The 26,148-nt window shown below is 36.9% G+C and overlaps 1 protein-coding gene across 1 annotated transcript in view; it reads left to right on the plus strand.

Annotated features, from left to right (window-relative positions):
* The window catches only part of LOC139130568 (ankyrin repeat and SOCS box protein 3-like), a 39,967-nt gene extending 14,794 nt beyond the window's left edge, over positions 1–25,173 (plus strand). The window contains exons 2-14 of the mRNA XM_070696348.1: positions 6,387–6,604; positions 7,555–7,713; positions 12,200–12,358; positions 13,014–13,201; positions 15,107–15,220; positions 16,379–16,576; positions 19,499–19,649; positions 19,843–20,004; positions 20,729–20,838; positions 21,420–21,474; positions 21,805–21,833; positions 22,461–22,551; positions 24,354–25,173. Of these exons, the coding sequence (XP_070552449.1) occupies positions 19,622–19,649; positions 19,843–20,004; positions 20,729–20,838; positions 21,420–21,474; positions 21,805–21,833; positions 22,461–22,493 (417 nt within the window). The 5' untranslated portion in view covers positions 6,387–6,604; positions 7,555–7,713; positions 12,200–12,358; ... (2 more) ...; positions 16,379–16,576; positions 19,499–19,621 and the 3' untranslated portion in view covers positions 22,494–22,551; positions 24,354–25,173. The remainder of the gene's footprint in view (positions 1–6,386; positions 6,605–7,554; positions 7,714–12,199; positions 12,359–13,013; positions 13,202–15,106; positions 15,221–16,378; positions 16,577–19,498; positions 19,650–19,842; positions 20,005–20,728; positions 20,839–21,419; positions 21,475–21,804; positions 21,834–22,460; positions 22,552–24,353) is intronic.
* Positions 25,174–26,148: the final 975 nt, after the last annotated feature.

The following is a 26,148-nucleotide window of genomic DNA, read 5'->3' on the forward strand; positions in this document are numbered from 1 at the left end:
TTTTTTTATTTCATTTTTGCACTTGCACAACTTCAAAGAATATTTGTGCAAAGTTTCAAGAAAATTACACCACAACCTAATTTTGACGTAATTCGTAGTGCTTCACCTTAATGCGGCTTGCACGCACACACGATTGGTTTGATGTTCTGAATTTTCATGGTAGTGTTTTAGATAAGATACAGTGTGAAGAACTCGAGTGGAAAAATTCTTTCGATCAGTATGAAAAAGAAAAAAGAAATACTGTCCCCAGACACCCTAAAATCAGTAAAACAAGAAGACGACAGCATAGTTAGAAGAACACTGACAAGATAAGTGACATTTGCTACATATTTAATTTCCAGACTCTGAGTGGGGAGATAAATGCTTTAGACGTCACATTTGTAACAGATGTCGCAAATTTAAGAATACCAGAGAACCACACACTGGAAAAGATTGTCAGAACAATAACAGTAAAAAAACTATGGCACCAGAGGCAGTTGCCGAGGACTGACTGGAATACAAACCCACTCCATCTGTTCACTCTTCATCACTTGCAAGCATGAGTAATTTTTGTCCATCAATTTCTAGTCTCCGTCTCCCGTCAGCACAACCACGTTCGGATTTTCAATTAGTGTCTACAGTTTCTCATTTGCCTATTCGCAAGCCCATCCGATTTCGGATACTCGGGACACCTGGTCCCCTACCCCAAGTTTGAACACATCTGCACCTCTCACTGTGTTCAGATCACCAACAGCGATTGATCCAAATCCATACCCAACACATGGACCAACTGATGGGTCCTCTTCATGTCAGACTAACTCAGAAGACCATAACTTTAAACAGAAATTACTTGTTGAAGAAGTATAGTTTTTACTTCAGTCTCAGGCTTGATTCAAGTCAAGACTTGAATACTTTTGTACGACACGTAAACAGGTGTATCTGCCAGGATCATCCAATTATCGCGTTTGTTGTCATCCTGTTGCTACAAAACTGAATCTGCCACTGTGGCAACCATTACTTCAAAACTACCATGATTTTATTCGCAATCATGCTTTGGCATACCAATTTGCAGAGGACATCGAACATTTCATCACAACATGTAGTGGCTGGTGCCACTGCAGGACCTTTCACAAGTAACCCACTACTTCCCAACACTGTACCAAAAAGCTAATTTGCCTCTCTTTGCCGGGGTGGGTAAAGTAGGGTGAAATATTGGGGGCAAACTTTGACCGGGTAAACACAGTACTGTCTACTTCTATCATTTCACTGCGGTATCATAACATGAAAAAACTAGTAACTTTAACCATGTTTTACCTTGTGATGACAGTGTAGTACACGCAATTTTGCCTGGCTTTTGATCCGGGGGCACAGGCAACTAAAGTACCACCTTTGTCTAAATACTTCATTGGCAATGCAGTATGACAAAGGCATTTGTCTAGGCTAAAATACAGAGAATAAATGACCATCTTTGCCCAAATTAAACCCCCCTGATGTAGAACACTGAAAGTAGCTGCTTCTATATGCTGACAAATGTCTTAAGTTTGACAACATTTGTCTAGGCTAAAACATGACAAATAAATGACCACCTTTGCCCCTACTTGTTCGCTCTGTGTATAAAGTTACAATTACTACTTTTACAGGGTTTGATTATGCCACGAATATGCTAGGTATAGGACTTTCTCTATCCAACGTTATATGCCTATATAAATCTCATATCATGAATTCCTTTGTGGAGTAGTATAAGTACTTAAGGATAGGACAATTTGCCTGTATGTGAAAGTTGAAAGAAAGTAAGACACATATTCACATATTTCTTACCTTTTCAATAATCAGCAAAAGTGGTACTTATATCTCCTGCACGTAGGTAGTCAAAGATGTGAAAAAGGTACTAATGTGAACAGAGAAGCAGGAAGTATTATGTCTTCAAAGATGCTACCTTGACATATTTGCCTGGTACTTTGCTACCCTGTTAATGTGCTTTTTGGTACAGTGCAATCAGTTGGTTTTGACATCGCTTCGGACCGTTCACAAGAAGGATTCAGTTCACCGTAGTAGGTTGTTATGGATTTGAGTTTCCCGCCAAACTTTGCAGGTAATGACGGGATTTCGTCAGACTTCTATGATGGATATTTCATAGCACTAACTTACCAATCGATCGATCAATTCACAGACCTCATTAAGCAGAAAGGACCTGGTTGTTTGTTATTCAAACGAGACTTGCGCAGAGCATATCGTCAAATATACATTGATCCTAAGGATTACAATCAATTAGGCTATTGCTGAAGTGATCTTTTTCATTTTGATGTTGTTTTTCCCTTTGGACTTAGATCAGCAGCTTTAGCTTGTCAACTCACCACTAATGCAGTTATATATCTATTTAGACTAACTGGTTATGTTGGAATCAATTACTTGGATGATTTTGGAGGGGTGGAGGTGGCAGAAAAAGCACAGGCAGCCTTCACTTCTCTGGGTAGACTTCTTTCACAACTTGGGTTGGAGGAGGCACATGACAAAGCTTACCACCTTCAACATGTATGGTATATTTAGGCACATAATTTAACAGTAACAATGACTATGTCTATCCCAGCATAGAAATTAACTATACTTATCACAGAGTTAGATGACTGGTTCAATAGAACTTTTTTGTCTAAACGCCAGTTTCAATCTTTGTTAGGAAATTACACGCAGTGTCAGCCTGTGTGCTGTCAGGCAGGGTGTTTATCATGTATGCTTCAAATATTTCGAGCTTGATACAACTCGCCACGTATCTACTTAGATGCTCAGTTCTTTGCAGATTTAGTTTTGTGGCGTACATTCCTACCACTGTACAAGGGTGTCTCAGTTATTCCACATCATAAATGGAGCTCCCCTGATGCTGTTTTCTCAACAGATGCCTGCATCACATGTTGCAGGGTTTTTTTACAAGGGCGTGTATTTTCATTCCATTTTCCCTTCGGGTATACTGTAACAAAATATACACATTAACGCACTTGAACTTTTAACAGTACATGCAGCATGCCGCTTATCGTGTCATTTATGGAAAGGCCACTGCATCCAATTTTATTGTGATAACATGTCCACTGTCACTGTAATCAATTCAGGGCGTTCTGGAGATGCTCACATGCTACAGTACTTGAGAGAGCTGGGCTTGTCATGTCACTAACAGTTTCGAACTTCGAGCAGTGCATCTTTCACGTCAAGACAATCGCATTGCTGATCATTAAAGCAGATGGCACATCTCGGTGTCTCACAAGATGCATTCCACCAGTGTTTCTACCACGTGGGGGATGCTCCAGTGTCACTGTTCACAGATTGGCATTTTTCTTTATAACTTTCTAGTCCATTGGAACTTTTTATAGTGTTGTAATTTTTCTTCCAACCTATATTTCATGACATGATGGTCTGTTCTTCAACATTTAAACTTCAGCACTTCAAGCATCTGCTTCAACCGCAGGAACAATACAAAATTTACTGACCAGTGGAAAAGTTTCTCTGATTTTGTAACCATTTTGAGCTGACACAAGTTCCAGCCACCCCGCATGTAAATTCTGCATACCTTACATTTTTGTCCCGTTCTATTACATCAGTACAATCAACCAAGAATTAAATAACGGTGTAAGCAAACTAGATCTGCTTTAGGCCTCGAGTGCAGTGCACTTGAGAGCTCCAGGTTAAATTAATACTCAAAGGACTTCAGACAGTTCACACAAAGTCATGTGTACAAAAATTACCTATTTCACCTGCAATTTTGTTAGCTATACATAAGTGTTTAGATTTTTCTCAAGCATTTAATCATGTACTCTAGGTTGCCTTTCTTCTAGGGTTTTTCGCTTTTCTCAGAAAATCCAATATGGTAGTCCAGTCTCAATCACTATTAGACCCCAGTAAACACCTTTGGCGTGAGGATATCAGATTTACTGATCTTGGTCTTGAAGTTACTATCAGATGGTAAAAACTAATCAGTTACACAACAGAATTTGTCCTATCCCAGTGGCAAGTCTGCCGGGTTCAATTTTGTGCCATATGACAGCGTTCGCTCATATTTGCAAGCTCATTCCAGCTCGCCCGGGTGCAACTGCCTTTGTTTATTTTTCCAAGGGCGTCCTTGTCCCACTGAAACATAGGTTTCTATCTCCTCCCTATGTTCACTTTTGGGTGCAGCAGGTTTTAACCCCTACTATTTTGGGGCATAGTTTTACCGCGGGGGTGATTCCTTCACCTTTGTCCACCTTTGGCAGGTGTCCCTGGGGAGCCAATCAAGCTTCATGGGGATTGAAAATCATCAGCGTATTTACGATATTTAACCATCAATCCAGCTCAGAGTTGTTCTGTCAGATTGTTAATGAGAAAGCACTTGTTCAGTCTTTACTAGTTTTACGCTGCATCACTGTTTATAAATGTTGTTTATGAGAGATTATTAGCTCAGCATGCACCATTAGCTTAAAATTGAATCAGTAGCTTTTATATATATAATATAATTATATATATATTTTTTACTCGTTTTTGTAGCATCAGGAGACTCATGTTCTGTAATTTGTTGAAATGTCACTCACAGTGTTTATCCAAATGGGGCCATACCTATCGCTTCCAACCCTGGCTTGGCGTCTTGGAGCTGGTTTTGTCAAAACTCTTTGCTCAGGATTAAAGATTTTGCCAAGTTCCGCCAATGCCAGTGTGTGGTTGCCATCCTTTTGTATGTGCCCCATTGGTTTCAGCGTTCTAGAGTCAAGCCACTTATTTCTTTATATTAGTATTTTATTCTTTCGTTTATTTTTTATTTTATTATCTTAACACTTGTGTTTCATATTCTTATTTTGTGAACACTTTTTATTTATTATGTCTACATTATTGATTCATTTTTTATTCTGTTTACATTTTCATTTCATTTTTTTCATTTTCAATTCCTTCTCTTACTTAGTTTGCATTTTTTTCATCATGTACGAATTTTTATTTATTCATCAATGTTTATTTTACTATGGTTTTAATTTCCCTGTCTTTTTTGTTAACATTTTATATAGTTATCGTCTTGTATATAAATGATATAGCCTCAAGTTTTCTTGAACCTCGATTTTTTGTTTCAAGAAACCTCAACGCCACCTGCATTTTCGATCTTTGGATATGCATCATTCAATAACATCCAGGCCATATAAGTGTTAGTTTCTTCTCAAAGAGGCAAGCTTTTTTCAATTCCTCCTAACCTGAACAGCAACAGCCAAATTTTGTTCTACGACATACACATTGGTCCGTGGTTTGGTACACACTGAAAGTCCCTGTAAGCGTCAATATAAATGATATTGCCAACAGGCGCTTTCATCGTGTATCAAACCACTGGCTGAGTTACAGCACCTAAGGGAGCCTTCAGTAATTACAATGGGTGGGCCGTGGGCATTGAGGGAGGGTCACTTTTTAGAAAACTGTCCAAGGGGAGGGTCATTTTTTATAAACCTATCTTGGGAGAGTCACTTTGAACAGAAGCTGATTTTATGGCCAAACCTTCGATTGTGCATGTGATATTTCCTCAATAGGAAATCACCGACAAAATACATTGATTCTTTTAAATACGTAGCAAGCTTCACAATTTTTCACATACTTCTTTTCGCAATGGGAACGCTGCATTTGAGTCTCAAACAGAGATCTGAAAACCGATGTTTGGTTGTACCAGGTGTAGAAGTAATACTTTAATTCATAACTCATGATTATCTTAAAACCGAAAGCTTCTTAAGGGTAACACCTGGTAATATTTTAATCCTTTAATTAAAGTACATTGTATCATGATTTCCTTGAAGCTGATCTTATGATCACCTAAGATGATTGAAAGCTGTTTTCGCAATGTTTTAATTACGCAAATCATAAGAACAAAAAGGCAAGGAGATCCTAGATTGTAATGTTTATGTTTAACTTAGACAGCATCAAGCTACTCTAACATAAGCATGCGATGTAATCTTTGTATATCAGGAAAGCTGCACATAATCAATGCTGACAAATCTACGCTGTTAAGCAAGCGCTCTCAGTTGGCTTCAAAATGTTGCCACAAAACAAATATTAATTTAAATTTTAACACAATTACAAATAGAATGGTATGTCCCAAATATATAAATGAGAGTGTTGCTGAGAATCCTTTCACATCTGTCTGAAGATTGAAGGATGCATGAAACTTAAGTAACATATATTATTACTTTGTACTTCAAGTAGTTGGTGCTATTATTTATAACGCTCAGCTTTCCGCAATGAGCTCTCTCTCCTCTCTCTCTCTCTCTCTCTCTTCTCTCTCTCTCTCTCTCTCTCTCTCTCTCTCTCTCTCTCTCTCTCCAAATATACGAGGGAAGAGTATGTCAATCTGATCAATGTCCCTAAAAGTTTGTTTATGTGTTTGTTAACCGTACCCATAATTTTGTATATTCCATCAGGGGCATTTGGGAAACGATGAGTTCAAGCAGTAGATTTCGGAATATTCGGAACACACGTGCTAACAGAAGGGTACATCCAGTGAGCTCAACAGACACGTCATCAAGTGAAAGTTCTCAGATATCATGCCCTAATACATGTCAGATATGGCACAAGGGATCGGACGGAGAACATAAGAAATATGTGACCACCAAAGTTAAATATCAAAAGCATTCTCAGGGTAAGCTTCATATAAGTACATGCGGCACTATGTATGTATGTATGTATGTATGTATGTATGTATGTATGTATGTGTGTGTGTGTGTGTGTGTGTGTGTGTGTATGTATGTATGTATGTATGTAATGTATGTATGTATGTATGTATGTATGTATGTATGTATGTATGTATGTATGTATGTATGTATGTATGTATGTATGTATGTATGTATGTATGTATGTATGTATGTATGTATGTATGTATGTATGTATGTATGTATGTATGTATGTATGTATGTATGTATGTATGTATGTATGTATGTAGGTAGGTAGGTATGTAGGTAGGTAGGTAGGTAGGTTGTCTACTGCTGGGCAAAGCGGCATCCTTTCCTTGTGTGGTGGAGTAGCGCCCTGTTGCTAACTCAACAACATCACACACAGCACTGGCTTAAGTATGACTTCTCTAGCAAATCAGAAGCTAGTTTTGCACGCAAATAAAGCATAACGCAAATGACAAACAATGTTTTGCTTATTATGATTGCCTAATCTTTATATTAATATTACTACTTAATGTCATCTGAAATAATACTGCCGAGTTTGCAAAAGAACTTTTAAAAACGTGATCTGTTCGTACACACTCAAAGACAAGAGACGCACTTGAATGCAGTCCAGGCATGTCTTCTGATATGTCTACTGACCTCTAATAAGTGGATGTCCCAAGGACAGTACGCTACTAGCTACCTAATTAAAACGTAAACATAATGTAACTAATTAAGAAACCACAACAAAGACGATTACTCACCAAGAATCGTTCCACAACTAAAGGAAATAAGGCTTGGAATTATACTGTAAATATGTTTTGCGTTGGCATTCACAGCTACATAGTTTTGGAAACAGTTGACTATGTCGCTAAATAACATATAACTGAAAATAGACTTTTTCATTTTTATATGATTTATCACTTAATAATTCCAGTACTTTACAAAAATACATATGGTGACGCGATGAATAGCCTACTCATGAAGATTCTTGACAAGAATAGTAAAAAGGACAACAAGACGCAGAAAATAAGAAATCACGACAATTATCATACAACCAGAGTGCTTGGCAACAAAAGGCCTGGAATTGCAGCTGGTAAGTATGCTGTTTGCGGCATATTACTAAACTTGCCATATCATTACCACACCCGATCCGGAGTTGATGACACGTAACTTTCACTCTATAATATATCAAGTTACTTTTTTGTCTATTACTATTATTGTCTAATGTATTTTAAAAGATGCAAGGAAGTTGACAAAAAAGTATATTGTATGAGCTTCTTAAGTGCTTAAGCTTGATATTCCCTAATCAATAAATACATATCGACTGGGTCAATTGGATTTTGCTAAGGCATATTCATTTTCCGTTCGACTCATAGTATATGATAATGGCACAATGTAATATGACTGTTAAACAATTAACTGATACATTTTTCAACACATTTTTCATCACTAATTATTATCTATCAGTTAAGGTGAGGCAAATTTCTTGCCATCGGGTGGGACCTGGTCCTGCTGACGCCAATCAAGTACTTGTGTCCCCTCATAGGGTTCCAGTCAGTCATAATTCACTACCTTTGGATTTGAATTGTGACTCCAATGAATACGGAAAGTGACGTCCGAGAGTCTGTCTATAATCAGGAACGGTCCTTCCCATCGATTTGCTGTTAATTTATTGGATTTTCCTGTCGTTCAGGTTTCAGCATGAAGCCATACAAACTGACTGGTTGCCAATTCCCTTCCATTCTGCCCTGGTTCATAATGTCGCTTCTGTGCAACTGCACTTTTCTGCAACACAATTCTAGCTCAGCATGTGTTCATTGTAATTTCTCTCTCAGCTGCAAGGTACAATCAGTACGCTCGGCTGGGTCGATCATCAAGTCCACAGGTCACTATGGGGCAAATGACCTTCTAATTGTTCAGTGAAGCGCTGCCATCGTTTAAGCTCTGCCATTGCTATTGTCAATAGCAACATACTTTTCAAGATGGTGGCGCCCAGAAAGAGAAGCAGCTCTATCGAGTTACAGTACTTATATACCACAAAACAGCTGCAAAAATATTAGGCAAAATGCAGAAATGACATACGGATGCATTTGTTTTTGCCAGATATACTTCCAAAGATAATGTCGGATCATTGAAATACATCTCCAGACTCGATCATACAACCAGTGTTCACAATATCGCGTAAGGCAGGTTGACGTCGCCGAACACCAGCAATACAAATGCAAACAATTGAACAAATTATGTAAGCATTCGAAAATCGAAAACCTCACAACTGAAGCATATTATCTCCGGACAATATGTGTAATTTTTTTATACACATAGTGGTAGCAATAAGCGTAATGAGGTGAGCGCTGTGAACGGGGTCGGTAAAGCATTGCAGCCGATGGAAAGGCCGTTGTTAACTATAGGGTATTTGTCATGGAAGTCGTTTAATTACTTGTGTCTAACGATGTAATCTTTAAAAAAATTAAAGCAAAATTTCAAAATCTAAACTGTACAATTGTAGTGCACCACATCAAGATAATTGGTGTATATTTTTTTAAATCAATGGCTCGTCCAATACGTCACTCACTGAGCCCTCGTCCATACAGGGCCGTATAATAGCCCTATAATAGTTTTGTATGGGGCAGGAGTGATAACGTACATCGCCAAAGCAGGAAAGTAAAATGTGAATTTGGATAAAACTAATTACACGTAACCTCCAAACATCGAAAATAATATCTATATAACACAGTATCTAAGGATTATAGGTTTAAATGTTTACATTCAAAGCTGATGAAATATATATCTTGAAGCAAGCAATTGGCACGATAGCGGTGAAGAATTTATAGCCTATGCCGTCCAGCTTCTTAATGCAGGAAGACTTAAGTATGGATAGGAATTCGGAATAATTTTTCATCCTTTTTCCGCATTTCAGCTGGGTTAAACTTAACTCAGCTTTGCACAAATAACCAAAGTGTGCTTCCAATATGGCCACTAATTCATCATGCTACATCTCCGCAGGTAAGCCATAAATACGGGGAAGCAAGTTCTCGGCACTGCCTGCAAGGATAACCCCTTTCTACTGCACAGAGGGTAAAAGTGACAATAGTAGTCGCGCCAGGAACTGCGGCCATCATATTTGTCAGGCATAACAGCCAGCTTTTCCTGCCTGGCCTCTTACTTGATTGAGAGAATCCTATCTTGTCGATTTTCCCGTCTGCCAGGCAGGTGGGGTCCTCTATATTGACTGCTCTCTTCCTCAGCCCATCACTGGATCAGGACGGGCATTCAGTCTGGCAAAGGAGGACATGTAGCTATATGAATTTCCAGTAGGAAAAGCGCCCTTTCTGTAGCTACCTTCATACGCTGCTTTGTTTTCGTACAACTCAGCCTGGGGTCTCTCCAGTGACCACTCCTAAGATTTGGCGATCTCAGATAGTCATTACTTTCCTTTGGTCTGGCCCAAGACATATGGTGAATTCTGTTCTGAAGTGCGCCCTCTCTGTTCTGTTTCACGAAACTGCTTTCTGGTCTGTATAGGGACTGCATGCCCATTCTCTCTTTGTAGCGGGTTTCCCAAATTTAACCATGGCCTCACGTTATGGTTGCTTGTGTCTAGAGCACTGCCTGAAAAACTGCTGCCAGGGAAATGATAGTCAGTGCCTTTTACTTCATCTTTTTATGTGGTTTCTCTGCTCATTTTCCCACGACCTCCAGTGAACGTGATAACTGTCTCACTTTTATCAGACTGCTCGATTTCCGTTGCCATAGCCATTACTCATATGTCTGTATGTGACCTCAGTTAATCACACCTTTCGCCTGCATAAATTTCTCTAAATCCTCAATAGATTTTAGCCCAGTGTTATCGATACCAATTATTTGCCTTAGTCAAAATATCATCCCAAACCGCCACCTCAAATGCGCCACTTTTTCTTACTGGCCGTAGTGTCATGAATTTGGTTCGTACAGGGCTTTACACAGTGAGTGTATCCTAATAGGATAAGTGGTAGCCGGTCAGAGTAATAGTACACTGCTAAGGAGTCTTATAAGGGTTTCTGACTTAATGGTTCCCGCCGGCGAAGTTCTGCTGTAGTTAACGGCCCAACCCAGGTCAATAAAACATTGGAAGTCGTTTTGTACAGCTATCTGCCACTCGGCTTATGGTTAAATGCAGCATTCAACAGTGTCTACAACAACAGTTTACTGCTAAACAGCTACACTTATATACGTTTCTTTACTTGAACGTGGCTCTGCACCACACTGCTAGGAAATGTTTGGAATGCCAAGTATGCCCACTGGAACTATTCAGCAACTGAGTACTGGTACGAACTGTCTTTCTGCTTAAAGACAGTCTAACAGGGCTACAGCAGCAACACCAGAGTTCAGGGTGTTACTCTGGGAACACGATCCAAGTCCTTAACTGGACTTACCCTAGCCCTCCTCTCGATCAGCAGGAATCTGGTCTCAGTGGAGTTGGCTGTTGGCACACTGGCAACTGGAGACGTCTGAGATGTCTCGTATTCAGCAACTACGTTCTGCTACTAATCTCTCAGTCCAGAGTTTACTGCTGGGCATTGTGGCATCCTTCCCTTGTGTGGTGGAGTAGCGCCCCGTTGCTAACTCAACAACATCACACATAACACTGGCTTAAGTATGACTTCTCTAGCAAATCAGAAGCTAGTTTTGACAAGAACAAAGCCTTAAGCTAATGACATACAATCTTGTCATAATGATTGCCTAACTGCATATTTATATCCCTACTTAATATCATCTCAATATTAATATTGCCACCTTTGCAAAAACAACTATCGGAAGAAGTGATACGTTCCTACACCCTCAAATATAAAGAGACGCACTGATATGCAGTCCAAGTATGTCATCGGATTATTTATTATTGCCTAAATACATGGGTTTATGTGCCCGAGAGCAGGTTACAATTTGCCCGACGCCAGGAGAGCAAATTGTCCCCCGAGGGCACATAGACCCATGTATTTAGGCAATAATATTTTTATTACATGCCGCTTCAAAGCTAACGCTATATGACATTTAGTTACAGGGCATTCAGGCATTTTAAAGTAATTTTACCATAATCGACCAGCATCACACAGATTTTTAAGAAAGGCAAAATAGCAGTGCGCGCATGGATATTGTACATCTAGCGCTAAGCGTCAACTTTGACATCGAAAACGTTGAAGAGCTTCAATCGACCGGTAACCATGGGAACCGGTCAGTACATCGTTCATCGGCCCGCTAACCCCCCGGATGTTCCTATTCAAATCAATGCACAATTTTGCACTCACATCGAGGCTTATGATAAATGTCTACCGACTTTTAAGTGCAAGTCGAAAATACAATACGCTACTCCTTACTGTAGTTAAATTGTGAACACAACAATTAACGGGCACTTAAGTAATGACGAAGCAATAACAAAGCAATTAATCCCAAATAATCGTTACACAATTAAAGAACATAAGTCGTAGAATTCTACTGTAAATGAGTAATGCGTTGGCATTCCCAGCTTAAATATAGTTTTGAAAATAATTGACGCTGTCACAAAATGACATTTTCTTATATGATTTCTAATTTAATAATTCCAGCCAGTTACCAAAATACATATGGTGACGCCATGCATAACCTACTCATGAAGATTCTTGACAGGTATGATATAAAGGACAACAATTCGCAGAAAATAAGAAACCACGACAATTGTAACACAACCAGAGTGCTTGGCAACAAAAGGCCTAGATTTACTCCCGGTAAGTATGCTGTTTGTGGCATATTACTAAACTTGCAATATCATTACCACACCAGATCAAGAGTTCATGGCACCTAACTATCACGCTAAAATATATCAAGTTACCTTTTGGCCTATTACTATTTTTGCCATGTATTTTCAAACAATTCCTGGAAGTTGACAAAAAAGTATACTGTATTAGCTGCTTAAGTGCTTAAAGCCCCCACTCAATTATCAGATTTATCTAATATAAATATTAGTTACTTGATGAAATATTCAATAGAAAACAAAGAATGACAAACTGTTAATGGGCTATTGACACATTCGCTAATGCGAGAACCTGGGATTGAGAAGGGCGCCTTCAAGCTTGATATTCCCTATTCGGTAAATACATATCGATCGGGTCAATAGGTTTTTTCTAAGGCATATACATTTTCCGTTTGATTCATAGTATACAAGATAATGACACAATGTAATATCAATTATTTTTGTCTGTTAAACAATTAATTGATACATTTTGAACACACTTTTCATCACTAATTAAGAGACTTGGCGCTGATGTTCCTGTTCGCCTTGTCCGGCTTTATGTATTACCTATATGTCATTATGTGGCTTTAGTTAAAATTAATAAATACGAAGACCATTAACATGTTCATTTAATTGGTTAATACTTTAAGCCCCATGTAAAGACTGCTGTAGTGATGGGGTACAGAGAGGCCATAGTCGTATTGATGCAGCCATTACTTAATGACGGAAGATATGGCAAGTCTCTCTGGCAAATATGCTAGTGGTATGTACACAAAAGACGAATCACGGCGTAAATACAACACAATGCGATGCACCAGCTTTTCTATAACAGCAGAAGGTAGGATTTCCTAGTCCATTTAATTGGAAAAATGTTGTTTTATGATCATTATACAAGGGAATAAAAGCTAATACTAAGTATGGAAACATCAATGGTCGAGATTGTTCGGTGTACCTCTGTCATCTACATACATACATGCAAACACACATGAATATATACAAGATATACTTACATACGTATGTACAAATACATGCAAACATGCATGCAGCTACGCACACATGCATGCATGCATGCATGCTTGTTTTTGTGCCTGCTTGCGTGTATGCATGCATAGATAAATGTATGCATACGTACGTACGTACTTACGTAGATAAGTACGTCTGTACGTGCGTGCGTGCGTGCGCTTGTGTGTGCTTGCGTGCATGCATGCATGTATGCATGCATGCATTCGTGCATCCATGCATGCATCCATCCCTCCGTCCAACCATGCATGCATCTATCAATCCATCCATACATGCATCTATCGATCCATCCATCCATCAATCCACCCATCCATCTATCAACACATACACACATACATACATACATACATACATACATACATACATACATACATACATACATACATACATACATACATACATACATACATACATACATACATACATACATACATACATACATACATACATACATACATACATACATACATACATACATACATACATACATACATACATACATACATACATACATACATACATACATACATACATACATACATACATACATACATACATACATACATACATACACATATAAATACATACATACATACATACATACATACATACATACATACATACATACATACATACATGCATGCATGCATGCATGCATGCATGCATGCATGCATGCATACATACATACATACATACCTACCTACCTACCTACCTACCTACCTACCTACCTACCTACCTACCTACCTACCTACCTACCTACCTACCTACCTACCTACCTACCTACCTACCTACCTACCTACCTACCTACCTACCTACCTACCTACCTACCTACCTACATACATACATACATACATACATACATACATACATGCATACATACATACATGCATGCATGAGGAAAAAGGCAGGAAATCAGACGATTGGCATACATTTGCATAAATTAACTCTTCTTTATCACGCAACTGCTCAGTTGACAAACTAAAAATGAACCTTACCAATATTTATAAGTTATTTTGAAATGGAATGGGTATTTGCAAAAAATTATTTTTGAGCAAAATACGCCATTTTGGCGCAGCGTCCCCCCTTAAAGTTAATGTTTTTTTTATTTCCCACATGAAAAGATATAACGATTATTGTTGCATGGGAAATTGTTGTCTAATTTCTAATTTCTGATAATTGGATCTTTAAATTTTTGTCAAACTCTCAAAATTGTCAGGTGCCTTTTAGCTGAATTGTTCAATATTACAAATTACTCCTACAAACAAGCGTATAACTTAAAAGAAAAAAGATAATTTTATATTTGCAGATTAAACCGACGTTACTTCCCCATCAAAGTATACAAAATTATTTCCAATCGTATTTTGGTCTTCAGTTATATCAGTTCTGTAGTTTATTCTGCTCTGTACAACATACGTATTTTCAAAATGCTTCGTCAATTCTCGATGTTGTTTTTTTAGTACTTAGTAACAATTTTCGACCTAAATCTTATTTTATAATCCACTTTCGTTTTCACATGCATACTCATCGTTGACCATCATTTTTATACAGTGTCAACGTTGTGCTCTGTTTTCTTTGTTTGTATTCACGGTCAGCTGAAAAGTTTTAATTTGTTCTTTGTTTATGCGTTTGTTTGTTGCTCTAGTAGATTGCGTTAGACTCTTAACATTCGATATCACCGTCGTTATACTTTGTCTTCAGTCGCTATTGTTTCATATCCTTATAGAGATGGAAAACCTTGCTTCTCCTGTGGACATTGAGCCAGATGAGTCATTCATAGAAGTTGAAAGAGAAGTTGATTTTAAAATATTACTTAGGAAAATGGAAAAACGAGGTCTACGTAAGTCTAAATTTTTCTTATCACCCTAACAAAAACTTCAAGTAGAGTATTGGAAATAACGATTTGTAATTTTTTCATTTCTAATTTGTGTCCTTGAATTTAGTGTCCAAATACAATTTAACCAGCCAAAAAATTTGCAAATTTATCGCACCTAGATAGGAGGGCCGCAGACAATGTCACTGCCTAGTCGATTGAAGTAGTATAAATTAGTCATCCAAATCGTAATTTACGGTCAAACTTCTTGTAGGGCATGACCGAGTGTAAGCATCTACAGCTGCAAATTGTCAAGAGTTGAGATAATGTGGCTCTGCGATTGGATGCAGCTGTTAGGACGTCTAAGTCGCAATGTGCTTTTTGGTCGTCCGTTTCTCAAACAAACATTAATATAGAGCATTATTGAATATATTAATGATCAATCAACATGACAATATACGAACAAAACCTAAAAGAGTGCGCTAAATTCTTTTTGAACTATGCTTTTTGGTCATTAAATGAGAAAAGATGAAATGTAAGGAAAATGGAAAATTGACAATAGCATTGTGAAATGAGTAACATTTACATAAATCAAAGAATGCAGTCAGAATAATATTCCAGTAGCTAAGGAGTTAGATGCATTACCATTTATAATCGCATGCATACCTCAATACATACATATCTCAATACATACCTCCATACCTCAATACCTCCATACCTCCATACCTCCATACATACATACATACATACATACATACATACATACATACATACATACATACATACATACATACATACATACATACATACATACATACATACATACATACATACATACATACATACATACATACATACATACATACATACATACATACATACATACACATACATACATACATACATACATACATACATACATACATACATTTGTTCAGTTCTGTGTAGTGTATCTCATCTAATGTTTATCATTTGTATATTTTCTCCTCCTAAACACGCATTATCAATGCGTTTGTTGATTCTATGTGAAAAATCTTTCTCTTTGAACGAAATTTTGTTTCGATGGTGAAAGTAAAACCACGTTCTTTTAGTCCGATTTCCAAGTTGGATCAATTTGAACAAGCGTCTAAAAACCAAAATTATTCCGTCGATTATCTCATCAGTGAAATTATCCATCATTTTCAGGACCCGCAAAGTGTTTACTGGATTTTGTTCATCTCTCACGTCCAGTGATTCAGAGGAGCCAGACGTGTCAGTTAATGAACTGTTTAATAAAGTGCAAAATTTGCTTTCGAATCCAAATCTCGATCAGGACGGTGTCCAACAATTCTTAAATCAGCAAAATGAAAATAAGGAAGAGAGTCTACGAATGATGTTTTTGAGGTATGTAGTATTTTAGTTTTGATATTTCCTCGTTTTGTGTCCATAAATTCAGCCTCGAAAATATGTACGGTTAAAGCGTTAAAGCGTTTCTGAAAAGTGGTACATAAGGATCTTTTGGAAAGTGAGCAACGAAAGTTTATCCTTGAAATGAACCATTAAATATTATCCAAACGGTTTAATACAGGCAATTTTGACTCACATTTTCACATACGTGAGTCATTTTTTAGCTTTAACAATATTCTTGAAAGGAAAATATCAAAATTAATAATCGCCGTGCTCAATCGGTTCTTTGCACAAAACAGAGAAACGTTAACCGCAAACAACTAATGTATGAACGATGTGTGGAGTTGATTTCACTTTATTGGTACAATATTTAAACTGATTTTTTACCTTGTTGACAGACATTTGGCTAAAAAGGAAAGCTACTATTTAATATTTTAGAATATTTAGATAACTTTATATCTAAATGTTGCGCACCTCTTCAACTTTGAATCATTTCCTCAAATCAGAGATACATCAATCATTCGAAATAATCATTCCTTCATATCGCGATTTGTGTTAATATATGACATACATTATATATGGAAGACGTGTCTCACCCATATCACAATATCGAAGACTATTATCATACCTTCAAAGTTGTATTATTTCAGTAATAATTGAGAAAAATCAGATACATTTCTTTGTCGTTATGTGATTGTTAAGATATCATTATGATAGAATGTGTACATTTGCTTCAACGATAATTACACTTCAACCTGTAATCTGTAAACTGTAAACTGTCTCATATTGCTTCTTGATAAAGGGCCCACACTGATCTTGATTATCAATTGAATAAAACTTACCATTTTACATACATGTATGAGATCCTTTCATCCCTATTTCATGAACAAAGTGAATATAGTATTGTCCACGAACATAGTAGAGTAGCCAAAAACTAACATTAGACTACCCCGAGGAACTAAATGGAAATTCAAAAGAAACACCGCCATTAGATTGTGAATAAAACAACATGTTTCTCAAATCAGAATTTAATTAATTTCTCGGTATGTATGAATGTTCCAAGTTACCTACGAGCAAAATTGCACAGCAAACTAGTTATTGCATTGTGAGAAAATATTCGCAATATCGAAACTTATATAAAATCGAAGATTTTGTTATCAAATGAGAAATTCTACATGAATTTTTTTAGGGCACCAGAATACTTAAGGACCATAATCGCAATTGAGGATATAGGCAGGCAGTGGCTGTTAGCGTAATCCAAGATCAATATACTAAATACATTTTCAACGTTTTTTTTATACCTCGAACAAGAACAGAACCTTATTTTCAACTTATGATTCAAAGCTCTCATGGAGCATGTACTGTAGCCGGTAGATGACTAAACGACCATTCCAGCCCCGCGCCCACAGAAAAATTGACCAATTTGGGATTATGGCCCGTCAACTAATTCTATTGTTCCCGATGTTTTTCCTCAAATGTTGGGTTAGTCCGATGTACTTGACACCTTTCGGGAAACTTTTACCTGGTTGGTCTAAAAGGCTCTTCCGATAATTTGGTATGGCCCCTGGGCTGTGTATTTAGTGATTTAACAGTAGCAAAATAACTTACAGAAGGGGGAGGTCAACAAAAACTCAAAAAGGATATAAGTAAAAGACTAAAACAGAAATTCAAAGGAACAGAAAAGGTCGCACCCGGAAGAAAATAACACGAAAAATAGAGTCTGACAAAAACTTAATTTTGTTAAGGACCTCTCATCGCACATAGAAATATGAGCTCTCAACAAAGGCTTGAAATTCATTCCAACACCACAACCTCGAAACAGAAAAGACTACTACGTTAAACCGATCGTTGCCAAACAAAAAACACACATACAAGATTTAAAGGACTTTATACAGAAAACTAGGCTAGACCCTATTTGTCGCTTTCGGCGAAAGCTACGAACAGGGTCTCGGCTAACGGAAAACAGAAACTGTCCGAGTTCCGAACGATACAATTCTCGTCACACTTGACGTTGTGTCTATGTACACACACACTATGCACGATGAAGCAATGAAACTAGTCGGCAAAGCCTTACATGAAACACAAAACGTTAAAAAAATTAAAAACACCCAAGGAGCATATGTTATCTATGCTAACACTCATACTCGAAGGGAACTATCAACAAATCTGCGGATGCTCAATGGGCTCCCCATCATCCCAAGAAATAGCCAACATTACATTCTACGATCTAGAAAGGAAAATCATCCAACAGAACGAGACACGAATAGCTCTCTGGTACAGATTCAGAGGCGGCATCTTCATGATCTTTTACAGAACACAACTTAACCGAATCGAATTCTTGCCAAAATCAATAAGCTAAACCCGAAATTCGAATTTTAATATGAAAGTTCGACACAAGAGGTAACATAGCTTGATTTAGTCATTTTCAAAGGCCAGAGATATAACAGCAAACACATTGCTGTCACCAGAACACACACAAAAAACAACAGAAACATTCCAATTCCTACACAAAAGTTCATGTCACCCTATAGCCACGTGATGTTGTAAATATGTGATTAGGTTAACAGTGGTCAACGACAGTGGCGTTGTTGGGTGGAAACCATATAATTGGAACAGCCGATCGTTTGCTAAGACGACCTAAAGGCGCCAAGCTTATCTTCTTTTTAAGTAGTTAACTATGCATAACCAATAGATGGGGTGCAGAACGTAGTTTCAGGCAAAATCGACGGTTTGCACCTCGTTAAGTTCAATGTGGGCGCAGGGCTGTCATGACGAGATTTGCGGTGCCTTCTCATCACCTTATCGTCTCCTTAAAGTATAGTGTACTCACTTGTCAATTAACACAAAATGCAGAAAAGTAAGTTTCTTTCGGCTGTAATATATTGAAATGTGTATTTATTGTGCAACTTTCTCATAAAGGTTGTCCGATGCTGTCGCGATGATATTGCCGAAGATTTGATTAAGGAGGATGCAAAAGTTAATCGTACCGACCCTGATTGCCGTACTCCCTTACAAGTGGCTGCAGCAAACAACCATGCAAAGATGGTTGATTTGCTGCTACGGAAAGGAGGTAACAATATATAGCTCTACCATTTTTTCAATGATACTTCGGAGAGGGCGAATGAGATTTTAAAGAACGGGCGATATTAAAAGAGGGAAATTTGTGCATTGTCATTTTCCCTAAAGTTCTCTTTTGTAAAAACAGTTAAAGACTCGTGACAAATCCATTTATTAAAGAAAATATACATTCCAATTATTTTCAGCTGTTATTTCTGCAAAGTCAAACTGTCGCGGCCAAATGGCAGTGCACTTCGCTGCGGCGTATAATGCATATGAGACTCTAGAAGTTCTCCACAGACGAGGAGCTGATATCCATTGCAGAGACAGCCAAGGCAGGACACCCCTAATGATTGCTGCTATGAGAGGTATGTGTAAAAGCCATAAGTTAGATTTTTCTGGTAATGTCAAATGTAAATTGTGGCAACATTAATACTTAAAATCATCAATATTCTATAAAATATGGCTGTCCAGTCTCGACAGATATCGTTTTGTATTACTAAAACTACCATTGTTGGCTAACATGTACCTACTGGTGGGTGTATGTATGTATGTATGTATGTATGTATGTATGTATGTATGTATGTATGTATGTATGTATGTATGTATGTATGTATGTATGTATGTGTGTGTGTGTGTGTGTGGTGTGTGTGTGTGTGTGTGTGTGTGTGGTGTGTGTGTGTGTGGTGTGTGTGTGTGTGTGTGTGTGTGTGTGTGTGTGTGGTGGCGTGCGTGCGTGCGTGCGTGCGTGCGTGCGTGCGTGCGTGCGTACGTACGTATGTATGTATGTATGTATGTTTGTCTCTATGCATGCACATGGTATGATATGGATATTGTGTATGTATTGATATTATTTAAGTAAATTGCATACATGTGCTGCAGGTCTTATTACGTCACTTAATATATATAATTATCTATTAAATCTCCCCCTCCAAATCTGTCTGTCTGCCTCTCTCTCTCTCTCTCTCTCTCTCTCTCTCTTCTCTCTCTCTCTCTCTCTCTCTCTCTCTCTCTCTCTCTCTCTCTCTCTCTCTCTCTCTCTCTCTCTCTCTCTTATCCACCAATCCATTGTAATTTACTTAATATATTCAGCTTGCCGTGAAAGTACAGAGTTGCTTCTTAGTTTCGGTGCAAATGCAGAAGACGTAGATGACTACAATGAAATTGCTACCAAGGCTATAGCCATTGATGTGTTACGTTGGGTACGTGTTTTACTTCTCGCTTTTACGTTTCACAGATAATCGCTAAAAAGTGTTGTGTTAGAAGAGGTGGTTCTTTTGTATTGTGTTTTAATCTTTCTAACAAAGCCGCCACTACACTGTTGGTCCATGGCTATTATTATAAAAGGCAAAATATCTATAGTTCGAATGTTTTTATGATGCACGTAAGTTGGCTTGAAGAGAGCTTCATCAATATGTCCATATGAATTTGCATAAGAGCATTCTGTTGATCCATTCAGTACGTAGATTCTAAGTATCGAACTTGACAATATCTCGTACTTATTTATGTAGTTCATGTATTCTCTTGACCTTTATCTGTGGGGTTAATTGTTACCTTGTTTGCAATTGATTGGCACAGTTTGTTAGATAGCTCGATCAATTCATACATGGTACTATATTTTTCTCCTCTTTTTGTGCACCTGGCTTTCCATTGCTACACTGATAACAATTGCACATTGAGTTTTCAGCCGTATTCTCCCTACTATGAACTTCATCGGTGGTGAGATCTGTCTTACTAACCTACAAAAGCAAACCATTTTTCCCTTTGCAAATATCAAAAATAGGGTAAAGGAGTCGACATTGTTAACAGATATCAAGAAAGTAAGGGCAATTTTTATGGTAAGTTATATAAAAAAGCGTAATTAATTCCACAAAATAGCCAACAGCTTTTACGTACTTGGCTTTTTTATTCATTCTCTCTTAATATAGCTTTATTCTTCTATTGAATCAAAATTATTAGTAAGCATAATTTTTTTTCAATATTGTAGAAAGCGTTAATAAGTCATCCATGCCGATGCTGTATTCTTCTTGTTGATTTCGAAACAATATTTTAATGCATTTTATTTTTGGCTGCCCCTATATGAAATCATTGTACATATTTCAACTGGTTAAGCATGGCTGCGCTAAGATGACATAATGTTATGAAATATATTCATCCGAACTTCTTAGGTAACGGAAAATACGAAAGCTCGAAACAGGTAGGTTTAAAAATTTGTTGTCTTGATCATTCTATTAAGTTTTCTCGGATAGTTACCTTTAACTTAAAACTTCACTAGCAGAAGTTAAATTCATCACACGTACCACTACCGTATATTCTTCATTCCGTATAAACGTTTCAGTTATCAAAACTTTTCATTTATTAAATTGTATACAGCTATTGCACCTTTGTTTGCAAACATAACAATACGGTTCTTTTTTTTGAGAATAAGGAAAGTAAACTGCGTCAAATTTTTATTGTATGCCGAGGTACAGCTTTGGAATAATTTATGACAAGTCAATTATTTGTAATTAGTAAAGTCGTTCGCTAATCATTTTACCCGCGGTTTTAGTCTAACCTTATTAGTAGACTCAAAGTACAGAACATAACTAAGTATTGACGTACAGATAGTAAATTAAGAAGTCTGTTTTCACATTGGACTGGTGCTTTGGAAATACTTGTATAAATAATTGTACTTGACTTGACTTTGAGAAAGATCAAAACAATGATAAAGGACATAAAATGAATCCGAGTTCGCGAAATTCATATTACATAATGATTATTCGCTATATCCGAACAAATATCACATAACTTTGATATTTAACTTCCTTTTCTACTTATATTTAAGGGAACAAGTTCCCACACCGTCCTCCATACTTGAAATATGCCGCTGATATTTTCAGTAGATCTGTCAATGATATGTGGGACAAAAAGCAAAAGTGAGTATTGTTTAAGAACAATGAAATTTCAGAATAATCACTTTGAAAATGTAGAAAAAAATTATACAGGCTCATTTAAATCGGCATAGTTACTGATTGCTATTATTTTGACACGTAACAAAGCCCATGCCTGAGATGTCAATATCAGCTAACTCTTGGAGAAACAGCAACAGGTGACATGTTATTGGAACTGTTAATGTTTGTATCATAATCGTTACATTAATACAAACACAGCTTTCAAAATCCTAAGGTAAAATCTGAATATATAGCAGATAAACGCTAAAAATCATAAAAAGAAACAAACAGTGCACACACAACATACACAACTTTTTTAAAGTTAAGGTAAAGGGCGACGAATTCGGACGCGCACACGCTTTAGAACGTTTCTGCGCAGATTAACTCCAGCCTGTCGCAAATGGGCTACTTTGTAACGCATGTATTTAACATCACCTGTTCATTGTTGAAATTGCGCTTTTACCTAATTTTTTGCCCCACTCTCTTAGAAATACATGTGACCTATAACCTTGTCATATTTTGACCCCCTAGGAAGCTGGTTTTTATTCAATATGAGCGAAAAATTAAGATTTCTCTCCCATTTACATGGCGCATATTACCCATTCACCTGGAGATATTGTAAAAAAGTAGCGTGGTGACACCCTTTTATTAAAAGTGTAAACTAAATGGTATTATGTCAGGATTTTATTCGCCAAGTTTGGTCAAAATGACACCATTCAAAGCGACAGGAAGAAAGTTCGAAAATTATGTAGTGATATAATTTCGATATCGTCATTTTGTAATCGTTACTTATGCATAAATTTCTTTACAAACATCATGAAAGTATACATTCGATAGATATGGATCTTAAGTCTTGGTATTTATTAAAATTAACTCATTTACTAAGCTTTTTATAATTGCTTTCTTTAGTTTAAGTGAATTATATCATTTTTATTTATTTCTAACGACGCCATTTTAACGTCCGTTTCCATGGAAACGAGCGTGGTGACCCCCATTTTTTATTTTGTTTTTGCACTTGCACAACTTCCAAGAATATTTGTGCAAAGTTTCAAGAAAATGACACCACAACTTAATTTTGACGTTATTCGTAGTACTTCACCTTAAAGTTAGATGCATGAACCTCTGGCAGAACAAGGACTTAAAGGTGATGTCAGTTGTTTCAAAACTGGTAAGCACATCTTGCCTTACATGTGGCACCTGTTGTACATCAGTTTAAATGCCATGTTCAGAAGTGTCACGAATTTATGCCTGCATCACTGGTACCATCAGAAGTCATCTCCTATACTGATTAGATGTGTGTACTCACCAATTAATAACAACCTTCATACAAAGCATTTTAAAAAGGTGAATGAGGTGAACGCTATATCTTTTAAGAATCCAGTATATGCTATAGACTTGCGAAGCTAACCAATATACCAAAGCCTGCCAGTGCTGCTAATGACGCAGCTTTTCACTCAACACAACCTGGTCTGTTTATTCCTCTACTTAGAAAGCCTTTACGAAGAGTAAAGATGCGCAGAAGAGGTTAACATTTAGTAAATTAAGTTTAAAACCCTGTTTTAAAATGCGTAAGTAAGCTTGATATGGTATGAACGCTTTTTCGATGGACAGTGAGAGTATAATACAATAACATTTATCTTGCATGTATCCGCCGAGTAGGGCAAATTTAAAGTTCACGAAATGAAAGCACATATAATTGTTTCTTAATACTAACTTCATGTTGCTGTCGAAATAAATCAATGTAATTTTTTGTCAATATTTTTACTTTTTTCTTTTTGCCCTAACAGACGTTCATTGCGCTGGGAGTTTTGTTTTCACTACGTATTAATTATTCTTTGGGCTGTAGTAGCACTTCTAGATCTTAAGAAAAATGCTTGTTATGAATTTCCCGATGATATTATGAAAGTATTACTTTGGGTAAGTATTTTTCTTGGTTAACTGTTGACTAAATAGCGCAGTGACCAAAAAGACACTGTTACGGAATGATAGAGAAAAATGATTTTTCTATGAGGAAACCTGTTTTCCTCGAGAATACTCAACATTAATTTGGCAAACGTATCATAATGTCTATTGTCTGAAGTGCGACTGCCCTTAAAAAACCTTGATGTAAATTGGTAGAGTGTGATTTAACTTGGAAATGATCATAACGATTTTTAGGAATAAGTGGTGCCTCTTCCCACATTGAGACTGATAATTTAAAGCATTCGACTCCATCATATATGTGACTATACAATGCTTTATTCTATTTACAGATAACTACCATCTCGTCTTTGATTTTAATGTTTGCATGTAAACTATATAAACTATATCTTCACTATAGAGAATTTAAAGTGAGTAAATATTTTTCAAATTGACCTCTAAGTGTACGTGTTAATTTGTATATTTATTAGTCCCTAATGTTGATTACGTCTGCATGTAAATTTCTGAATCATGTTTTCCTGCCCTAGGATTCTTAGTGAGAGTTTTATTTTTTCAACACGTAAACATCTATTTGATTTCTCCACTCTAGTATATTTATTAAACCCATTCATATCATTAATGCAAGCTGTCTTTTAGTCATTGGTAAATTCGATTGCAATGATGAATAAACATCTTGTATGTGTACTCAGTCATGCGTAAAATAATATGAGTATTCTTTCAAATGCCAAGGTAAATATATGCCACCGACAGCAAAATGCTTGGTTTTGCTCTGTTTGTATGTGTGTGTGTGTGTGTGGTGTGTGTGTGTGTGTGTGTGTGTGTGTGTGTGTGTGTGATATTCAATTCGTTGTGCCAACTTCCGGTTCGTTCTTGTAAGGATTGGAAAAAGACGAAGATAGACGAGATTAAGAAGGACCGAGACGAGATTAAGGACCGAGATACAGGGAAATTATGTAGTCACAAGCTATGGCCTCATGAGAGTCAGTGGTTTGACAGTCATTTGACGAAAATGGAGAAAATAAAGTACAGAGACGTCACTAACCGTCACCGGTGTGAGAAGGCTATGAAGTTCATTCATTCTATACCACATCATACTAAACAAATAAGTAGAAGAAGGAATTCGAAATTGCAGAGAATGATGAATTATATAGTCGCTATTGTCTATATATCGTATTTCCAAATTTCATTCTATCAAAAATAAACAATACATAAGGTCAGTGTATTCAAAATGACTGCTGATACCGATGTCTGAAATATATTGGGATCAATCACCAATAAATAGTCTGTTAGGGGTATCATGATACATTTATTTAAATGTAATTATATACTTAAAGAACAAATAATGTGTATGAGTAATATATCTGTATTTTCGTGAGAACGTGCAAACGTACGAATTCACACTCTCAAGGTCTACAATAGTGAAACGATAAAATCGTAAACATTTAGTCTTTTTTTGAAACACAGCCATTCTACAATAATGATGAATAGATCATATGGATTTCTCAATTTATCACTTAAGCTAATTTCAGGAAATAAAATGAAATCCATGAATCAAAATACGCCCCTCTTCAACAAATGTTGACACACAATATTTTACAACACTTTTCTGATCTTTCCCTTGATTGGTTAATTGAATTTTGCACAAACTTATTATTTTAAAAG

Source organism: Ptychodera flava, chromosome 1 (genome assembly GCF_041260155.1).
Source record: "Ptychodera flava strain L36383 chromosome 1, AS_Pfla_20210202, whole genome shotgun sequence".
Classification (NCBI taxonomy): domain Eukaryota; kingdom Metazoa; phylum Hemichordata; class Enteropneusta; family Ptychoderidae; genus Ptychodera; species Ptychodera flava.